This window comes from Polyergus mexicanus, unplaced genomic scaffold (genome assembly GCF_030449975.1).
Source record: "Polyergus mexicanus isolate NDT 795.1 unplaced genomic scaffold, iyPolMexi1.0 SCAF_19, whole genome shotgun sequence".
NCBI classification, from domain to species: Eukaryota; Metazoa; Arthropoda; class Insecta; order Hymenoptera; family Formicidae; genus Polyergus; species Polyergus mexicanus.
In genome coordinates, this window is record NW_027223339.1 from 5,959,955 (window position 1) to 5,969,848 (window position 9,894).

A 9,894-nucleotide genomic window follows, 5' to 3' on the forward strand; every position below is an offset into this window, starting at 1 on the left:
TTGTAAATATGTAACCTTTAATATATAATAAAAAAGTTCTTTTAGATAAATTATATCAAATACTTATTATATACACACACAATTATTAAGTTTAATTATATTATATTTATTTTATATTAATCACTAAGCATTTTTCAAATTATTGTCTTGATATACTTTATTATATTAAATGAAATTTTATAATATAACGTTAATGTGTATTCAACTCTATGCGACCGTGTAATTTATTAAAATTTGTCTATTTACTATTGAAAATTAAACACGCAAAGCATTAATCATGCAACAGCAAAAATGTACTAATGTTAATCCTGTGTTGTCACAATATACATCTAACAAATTTTTTATCGCCAAAAAGATGATCAGAGAATTTTTCACCGGATAAATTGCAGCAAATTGTGTTATCGCCACTTTACGAGGAACAAAGACCGAGCTGATCTTTCCGAATAAAATGTATCTGCTCCGATCCTGTATTTACGGTAACGAATAAAATGGTATTTAAGCTAAGACCAGTTATGTGTTTAAAACTGCACGAACCGGGAGCGATCGCGCCAGGCAAGGATGCAACGTGGCTACACGCATCGCGTTCTCCGTAAGCTCTCCCGTATAAGAACGCGGAGCAGACGGCACGAACGCCATTCATAAGTTACAAGTTTCAGCCGATTAGATCGTCTTCCACAATTAGGGAAAAAAGAGCACGGTTGCGATACGAAATTCCACGATGTAATGCCGCGGCACGGAAGCTCTTATGTGTCTTGGCGGTTCACCGGCCATATAGTGAACCGACCGGAATCGATTCGTATCTACTGAATTAATTACGCGCCCATTTTCTACCTCGTATTGAAACCCTCGCGTTCGTCCCGCACTGCCATGCCATTTCCACGTTCCATCGATCCACGGAATCGAGTGCGCGGAAATAAGGAGAACTGACGTCCTTCCCGGTCTGAAAGATTACACGGAAACCCAAATGGATGGTACGTCGCGCAGTTAGATAATTGGACAATCAGTGTCAGATTTGAAGTCTCCATAAAATATTAATTTATATTCAATTTATAATAGTGCTTAAATAATTTAAGAATTTCAAAAAACAGGGCACTGGCATTAGCCCTAGAATATATATTCTAACTTATACGTTAAAAGAATATTAAAAGAAGAATACGATTAATAAAAGAGAGCTTAAGGATATACTAGCCATAGTAGAGCAAAAATTATACAGAAAATAGAAAATGTCATATACATATTATTAATAAAGTTTAATACATAATCTTTTCTATAAATATAAGGATAAAATACGTTTGAAAATCTTGAACATACTTTACATACTTTATATATACATATTTTAATTATATATAATTTTATACATAATTATATATAATTTTATTTTTTATTCATTATAAAACAAAAATACACATCATGAGCATATTTATTCGGTAATGAGGAATAATATTATATTGAAATAATCATAAGAGATATATTTAATTAAGATATAGCGGATTCAATACTCAACAGCTATAATTTTATAGCTCCGATAAAGACAACTCCGATAAATAAATAACTATGACCAGTTTATGTCGAAGATAAAGGAGCAGGGAAAGGAACATTATAAAAAATGTGGAAGAATAATGTTTTATTCATAGAGTGTCTATGTAAATAATCCATGATGTAACGATTATATTTCCACAATAGGGTTGATACGATAACGTCATTATTAATTTCTAACGTACTTTCTTTGCGTATTATTAATTTCTACATTACGTTTTGCGATTTTGGGGACGTGAAACGTTAACATAAGTTCGCGCATTGTATCCGCGCGGTTGTCAAAACGGATATAGCAACAGCAGTCGAAAATAATTGAGACACTTGCGCGAAGCAAAGATTTGGATCGCGGCCAAGAGAAACGAGCGAGGGTCTCCGCTCGTTTGACTCTCATAACGCTCATCGCGCATCGACTTACCACGTTCCACGGGGAAGCCTTCGAAGCAACACGATCTCCCGAAGCATCACTCGAACCAAAGTTATTTACGGATCTGCATATACGGCGAACGTCGCATCGCCGAAATGCGGCAATACCGTCGCTGCCGAGCGCGCGTCCGCGAATTACTCCGGGGGGTCGCTATTTCGGCCCCCTCGTTCCTTGGTAGTAACGGACCTAGCTCACCGGATTATAATAGTAATTCCATTAAATTGCGCGGGTCATTACCCGAACGCATTACATTACTGCAATAATTATACTATGCTTACTGTCGAATAAATAACGTATACCATTCATGCGACTAAACAAGCATTGCATATCGACCTTATTTGTAGGAAATACGAACGCATAATCAGAACAATAGAAACAAGAGACTTCGAAAGAACTTTTTCTTCTGTCTATGATTATTTGTATTTTTGATTAAATTTATAATTTGAAGACGAGACAAAGAGAAAGGATCATATAAAATGTGAAGATTGTTCTTACATATAATGATACGTAAATACAATACATTATCGTAAATGACCGATACTCATATCGTAGACAATTATGAACAGTGAATTGATATATTTACACGATACACGATATTTATACATATCTGCTTCTTCGTCGCAGTAATATTTGAATTTCTCTACATAATAACGTGTAAAAGATTTATCAGAGAGAAGTAAGTCGAAAAGAAATGATATCTCAACAAAATCATAATTATACTATTTTAATTTTATAAAACTATTGAAATATAATAAGATTATTTGCCTTTTATTTTTATATATATATTTTGATATAACGTTAAAGATAAATTTGTAAATAAATAATATTTTATAATGTTATTAAACTGGGGAAATGTAAATTAAGACTTTAATCTCCTGAAAAATCAGTAGATAAAAATAATTAGAGTAATAGTTAGACGAGCGTATATAAGTAACATAGGGAGATAGAAATACGAGATGCTAGGCGAATCATATTTTCGTGGCATAAGTAACAACCGCTGTAATTAGAGCGCCGGCTTCAAATAAGATTACGCCAGTTCCGACGGAACGTTATCGGTCGGTCGTTGCTTTAAACTTTCAGCATACAAGCGGCCAGTTTCAAGCGCCATAATTATGAAACGCATATGCAACTGATCTCTAGAACAACGAGATTTGCGAAATCAAGCTCGGAGAGCTGTGCTACTACTATTCGTATAAAATGAGACAGTAAAGTAGTATCATAGCAAAAGAGCATTAACTTCTAATCTAGATGCTTAATTAACGAACCATATACATTATTGCTCATATGTTTTAACGACATTTTTTTGCACACAAAAATAAAACGTATATTTTAACATGTACTTTGTTATACAGACATGTATGTTTCTCTGACAAAATAGTGATATGTAATTATTAATGTATGACTGGAAAGAAAGAAAATAATATAGTACAGCAGAAAAAGTAGAAAAAAATTCTTCAAATTTTTAAACAAAATTTTATAAGATTTTAATATTTATTTAATATCGTAATTAATAATATCTCTCAAGGATAAATATGGTTTTACCATAATATCTTTTTTGTCGCTAACACAGATATATGTAGGTTTAGATTATCGGAATAGTACTTTCTCCGAATGGAATTAATGTATATTGTCACTGATAAGCAGCGATTTCAGTTATATTGTACAAATATTGCACTGTAAATAATGAAATCTCAATGACTTTTAATAAAATATTTACCGATCTTCGTCATTGCTTTAATCAATGATATGTTCACTGATTCAGTTTAAGAGAATACAAAGTGTCATATAATATGCATTATCGATGAAATCTCGTCATTGCTTTAATCAATAACATTTTCACTAATGCATGACGTAATATGGATCATTGATTGTTGTCGAATCTAGTAAATGTCGAATCTGGGACAAATCAGTCCCCCGAGCGTAGTTAATCGTACGTACTTTATGAAAGCCGCTACGCGCCTCTAATCTGCACAAATACACTTAAGAGGCTGCCGTAAATATGGTGGAAGCTAACCATAAACTCTGACCATAGGATTACGGATTCATGGACTCATGGGTTTACGGCTTCACTTAACTCTTCCTCAGTGGTGGAGCGCGTGAGGCTTTATAGTTACTTTAGATTTATATTGTGTATTCGTCCTAAGTCTCTCAGTAGTTAGTAGGAACAAGGTATTCTAGCGATGTCCTCTGCTAGTACTGTGAAACAATACCATTAATATATGACTACAAAAATTAATGCGAATGAGAATAATTGTATTAATAGGAGAACTTAATAATGACGAGAATATGAAATTAAGATAATAAAGTAAAGTTTATAAATAAGCGTGCGCATATTTGTAAAAATTTGGTTGCTTTCATCAACATTGACGCATTCTTAATCAATCAATTTTTTTTTAATCCTTTTTTATTGTGTTAGTTTTATAAAGAGATGAAAAGTTACTTGAATCTAGATTTAGGTTACGCTTTTTGTAAAACTAGAGATCTTGAATTTGTTTTCAATTCAACTTCGCAACTTGCGCACACACTCGTGTCTTGCCATAAAGACTCAAGGCCGCCGCTCGTTTCTTATTAACGCGCAAGAGACACCTTTGCCATCCGCTTCCATTTACATTTGTAGCTACAAAGAAAGCTACTCCGAGGCAAATAAAACGCGTCATACCTGGCTATCGTCCGGTTTACTACTCGGTTTTAGATAGGCAATAAAGTGCGGAGAGGTTTTTTTCGCGGAACTTCTCTCCTCGCTGCTTTCTCATCGCGCTTAGTGACGCTGATGGAAGGTCCGTTACATACGATAAATCCGACCTGCGCGACATACATATGATGCAGAATTATGTGCAAACTCGCCCGGCATCGAGATCGCCTGTCACAACTAATAACGAGAAATGACGTGTATTCGGGCCATAAACGTCGATCGATCAGTTTTACTGACGCGCTCCGCCGTATCTAGTATCTATTCAAACGGTATATTTCCCCGATCATCATCGTCAACCGATTTCCATGGCATTTCACTGAAAAAGATAGCGTATCATCGCAACGTGAAATCTGGCACGTGCGTACACGCGCGTTAGATAATAACGCCAGGGATGCTTTATAGCCATTGAAAAAATGCATCGATCATGTCTCTGCGACACGTTTGTAACCCAACGTATGCGTCTCTAATAAATGCGCGAATAAACTAGCCAAAGTTATTCACGTCGAATATGTCTCCGACCGAGTTCGAGGCCTAGGTCCTTTCTTTTTTAACTTTCATCGCGTAATCGTTTTATCGTCGATCTATCGATCGCGGAATTGCCCTCAAAGAAAGTTTTAACCGACTCAGCGTCAACATCGAGATCAGTAGGCAAGAGATAATAACGTAAAACGGTAGGCGCGCATTAGACTTATAAACGGGGCCAAGTAATTGTATAAGCCAGAGACTATAAGTCCGTCCATTCCAACAAGGCTTATACGTGGCCTAAGCCCAGTTGTATCGATGTGGAGTTCAAGGGCGTATTTGCATTTCCTTGAAACTTCCATCGGCTTGGTTGCCAGCGCGAATCAATTTCAAACCCGTCACTTTGAGACGCTAGCCAAAGTTATCGATCGGACAGTTTTGATGGAAAGGGAGAAGGAGGGAAAGCGAATATGAGCTAAAGAGAAAGATACAAACAGAGAAAGAGAGAGAGAGAGAGAGAGAGAGAGAGGGGGGGGGATGAGGAGGGAGAGTGAAAGAAGAGACAGCCTTGGATTACTCATATAACCGCTATGCTTTTAGGGAGGCAATAGTACCCGTCAAGGGATTTGTAGCGACGGCGGTCGACGTAGAATAGGAACGTAACAAACACATCAAACAAGCAATACTAATATGACCGAAATTTATTGATCCGTACACATCATTATGGGATGTCGGGCTGGTATTGGCAGGTTTAGGGCAATAGTTAAATATTAGAAACCCTAAAGTGTTAGTTTAACAACATTGCACTGGTAGAGATTTTGCATTATTGTTGAAAAATCTGCATATGTCGAGAATCAAGATAATTAATCAAGAAGCAGCATCAATCGCATGAATATAAAAACTGTATTAATAAATTAATTTCTTACATATTAAACGATATAACAATTTTTATTAAGAATGTCACATTATGTATTTCACAGTAGAAAAGAAATATTTTTGCAAGTTTCGAATTTTAAAAAAATTATATATGAAAATGTTCTTTATATAGTAAGAATGAAGTAGTTCTTTTTTCGATAAGAACTGTGACGAAACGTAGTGTGAGTGAAGACTTGCGTAAACTGATTAGATAACAACTTGCATTGGGTCTATTTGCGTGCAAAAGCCATTTACTGATTTGTTATTATCATATTAACTGCACTTTGAAACGTAAAAATATTAACAACAATTGTACGAGTAGTATTGGAAATGTTTCCTCTCGTTTATTTTGCATTTTATTACAATGAGCAATGTTTCAAGAGAGCATACATACTTTTATATTTAACTTCTACATTATAATTCAAAATCTGAAACGAATTGAAATATTTTATCGTGAGAATAATAAGAGAAATTTTAGAATTTTAAAACTTCTCTGATTTCTTCAAGATTTACTTTTTCCTTTACGGGATCGATCTATCCAGAAGTAATTATCGGAGATATTAAAAAAAAAAAAAAAAAAAAAAAAAAAAAAAAAAAACCAGAGTGCAAGATTTATTTTAAAATATAAATGTTTTTCGATTAGATGAGTTGCCTATCAAACCCAAGTTTCTATGACTTACCAATATGACAACAGAAACATGGAACAAAAGTCGGGATGACAATGAGCTGAATTGTTGCACTCGCTTCAAGAACCTGGTTTGCTTTTCATAAAGCCGGCATCGGAGCACGACGCATTCGTTAATTGCCAGCAACAGGTGACGTCGGCCGTATTCACGTTGACACTTTAGTCGGTCACATACGGAATATCGAAACACACACGCGTGTTCGTATACGTAGGTGCATACAATAGAGATACGTCGTTCACTTTGTTGAAAGCAATGCGGATTACATGTAGCACACTTCAAAACACTTTGAAACGCGATTTCTGCGCTGACTAAATTGTTCAGAGCCCCATCCGCGCACTGCGTAAGACAGGCCGCGACTAACAGAAGCACCGAACTCTCGAAGAGCATGTTCGCCGGCGCGAGACGCGGCTTTACGTCATCGCAAGATCAATTCACTGATAAACTTACTTTACTTTTAAATTTACTTTTTACTATCGGAATTACATCCTTATCGGCTCTTTGGATTTATTGGCGGCAAGCGTGATGCGACATCAATCACATTGTCGAGCTTATTACGACTCACATCAAGCTTATAACACGACTCGCGGTCGGCTCATTTTATCCACGAACAGAAGCGTAATGGTCATTGAAAACTTTACAAATACGAGCTTTTATGCCGACGATGCGTGTCCATCCCCGTACGTACACACTCGCGCGCGCACAAGCCGATTATTCCGCGGCACTGGGAATAAATCGCGCGAAATACAACGAGAGCAACAGACGACGGTGGAACGACAAAACGTTGACGTGGACGAGCGAGTGAGACAAGGTTGACTGCTATCGACTGCTCCACGACGAGACGCTATCACGCCATACATGTCTCATGTTTCTCCGCGCGCGTGATGCAAATCTATCCCTTCCCACTTTCATGCTTCTCTCCATTATGGTACCGCGATACCATTCGTCTCTTTCCCCTTCAGTTCATTTCATCGTCTCCCCCGCTTCCTCGAGTCGCTTCATTACGAAGCACCCACTACTGGTACGTAGGAAGCCACGCTTCTGCCTCTAAAGCCTTTGTTATCGATGCGTTATTATAATGAAGTGTATGGACGCAAGAGGTCTGTGTGTAAGAAGGATAGAAAGAGAAAGAGGCAAAAATCGCGTAAACGATACTTGCTTGGGATGTTATTACCAGCACTGAACGATATGATTGTGTTCAGTGATTGGCTTGGTGAGATGATGCTGTTGGTATATGTATTTCTGAAATATACATATTACATGTACAGAATACTGCGAAAATAATAATAGCCTTTCTGGTATATTACATGTGGATACTTTTGTCGCTGCTACTATTAGAATTATTGCCTAATTTACTGTACATTTGTTTATGTTCCCGCTTTACTTAAAATATTCCCGTTACTCTAATTATAATATATAACGAAAAGCTTATTAATGGACAGGAGATCAATGGTAGGGTGAATATTTTAATCGTACATACGATATCACGTTGCTTTAACAATAGATGAAGCATGACAAACATGAATAGCATAAAGAAGCAACCTGATGCAGAGAGGGCTGCTTTATACATTTAACATTTACGTACGAAATACTTTCTGTATTTTCTGCGAGAATGCATCACAAGAATATCGACAGTTCCATCAATTCATACAGCCAGCCGTATTGCTCTCTTCCTTTGCAAGAGTCGCGAATGTGCTCGAAAGGTTCAGAATATTCAAATTAATCCATCGACAGCATCCGAAGCAAGGCGGATTGTACGTCATGAGCGGGGCTTAAAGTGGCACATTCGTGAAACATAGCAAGCGCAAGATAGCGGGAGCAATGTTTCTTGCATCAGGAGAACGTATTGAGGGGGTGGGAGATGAGAGGGAGAGGAAGGGGTTTTAATTTAAGGCCGTACATCCAGCGAAGTATCTCGCCGGCTGAGCTCTTTTTATCCGGAATAAATTAACTTGTCAAATAAATAACCTTATCCTGCCGACTGGCTAGTTCTGCCGCCTAATTGGTATTATCCTCCCGCGTTACATTGTCTCATGCTATTAACGGGGGCCACTTTTATCTGCTCGTGCGACCAACCACCCCCTTTTCACAGCCTCCTCCGTTTCATACGGAACAACTTGGCGAGATTCGTTACCGGTCGACCGCGTTGCGGTCGAGTATTCTGCAACGAGGTAATTAAAATTGTTGTTACTTTCTAATTGCACGAGTCTACGGATTTTTCTTTGAGAAAAATCGAAGGCTTTTGCTTTTTTTCAAATCTTATATTTAAGCTTTACGTGAGATTTTGGCTAAAGATGTAAATAGAAATTCTTCTACATCTTTATTAATGATTTTACAATCTAATATATATTGGGAAAAGATTTTTTAAATTTCAAACAAAGCATCTTTTTTTCTTATTTCTCTGAAATGGAAAGTTGATATGGTCGCATAAAATATTGTTTCTCAGAACGGTGCTAATAGCTTTTTAAATGTAATGCTAAATGTACATATAACTAAAATATGAGTAAAATCGATATCTCTAGCTTGGATTTTCTCAATATTTAAATATCAATGTTTGGATCTAATTTTCAAAAGTGCTTCTGAATTATTACAAAGGAAAATGTATCTTTTGTTGAACATTTTCTCATGATAGATAACTTGAGGTATAATTATGATGCTAAATATCTAGAATTAGCGTCAAAATTTCTCACGTTCGGATACTTCTACTTCTTAGATTACCAATAAAGACTGTTCCTATCAATTCTAATTTGCATATTTCTCAGAGACAGAGAGAGAGAGAGAGAGAGAGAGAAAGAGGAATTAAATTCAAATAGAGCAGGCTAAGTTTTCCCAGGGCTACTTTATTAGAGATAAGATGCTTCTTTGCAAACAAGTTTTTGCCATTCGCTGCAATGAATTTTTCTTAAGTTTAAATGGCCGGTATAGGGAAGAATAATATTTTCTGGTGGAATTTTCTGCTAATTATGTTAAAAGTGTCATTTGTTTGGTACTGATGGGATACTTATAACAATTAAATATAATAAAAGTAGCTTACCATCTCATTAAACGGTAATTATATAATTAAAAAGACGTAGAAGATTATCATTAAAAACAACTATTATACATTTAGTCGAGTCATATATACATTATACAATACATTATCTCTTCTAATTCTCAATAATTTATAGATCTTTTTCTCTCTC

General features: G+C 36.2%; 1 protein-coding gene across 10 annotated transcripts in view; it reads right to left on the bottom strand.

The window, feature by feature from the left end:
• LOC138941526 (CUGBP Elav-like family member 1) overlaps positions 1–7,483 on the bottom strand; it is a 495,676-nt gene extending 488,193 nt beyond the window's left edge. For 7 of the 10 annotated variants that reach the window (XM_070311285.1, XM_070311298.1, XM_070311293.1 and 4 more), the window contains exon 1: positions 6,710–7,483. In XM_070311285.1, coding sequence (XP_070167386.1) covers positions 6,710–6,729 — 20 coding nt within the window. In that variant the 5' untranslated portion in view covers positions 6,730–7,483. The remainder of the gene's footprint in view (positions 1–6,709) is intronic. The other 3 variants (XM_070311301.1, XM_070311300.1, XM_070311296.1) reach the window with 3 other exon arrangements.
• Between the last annotated feature and the right edge of the window lie 2,411 nt (positions 7,484–9,894).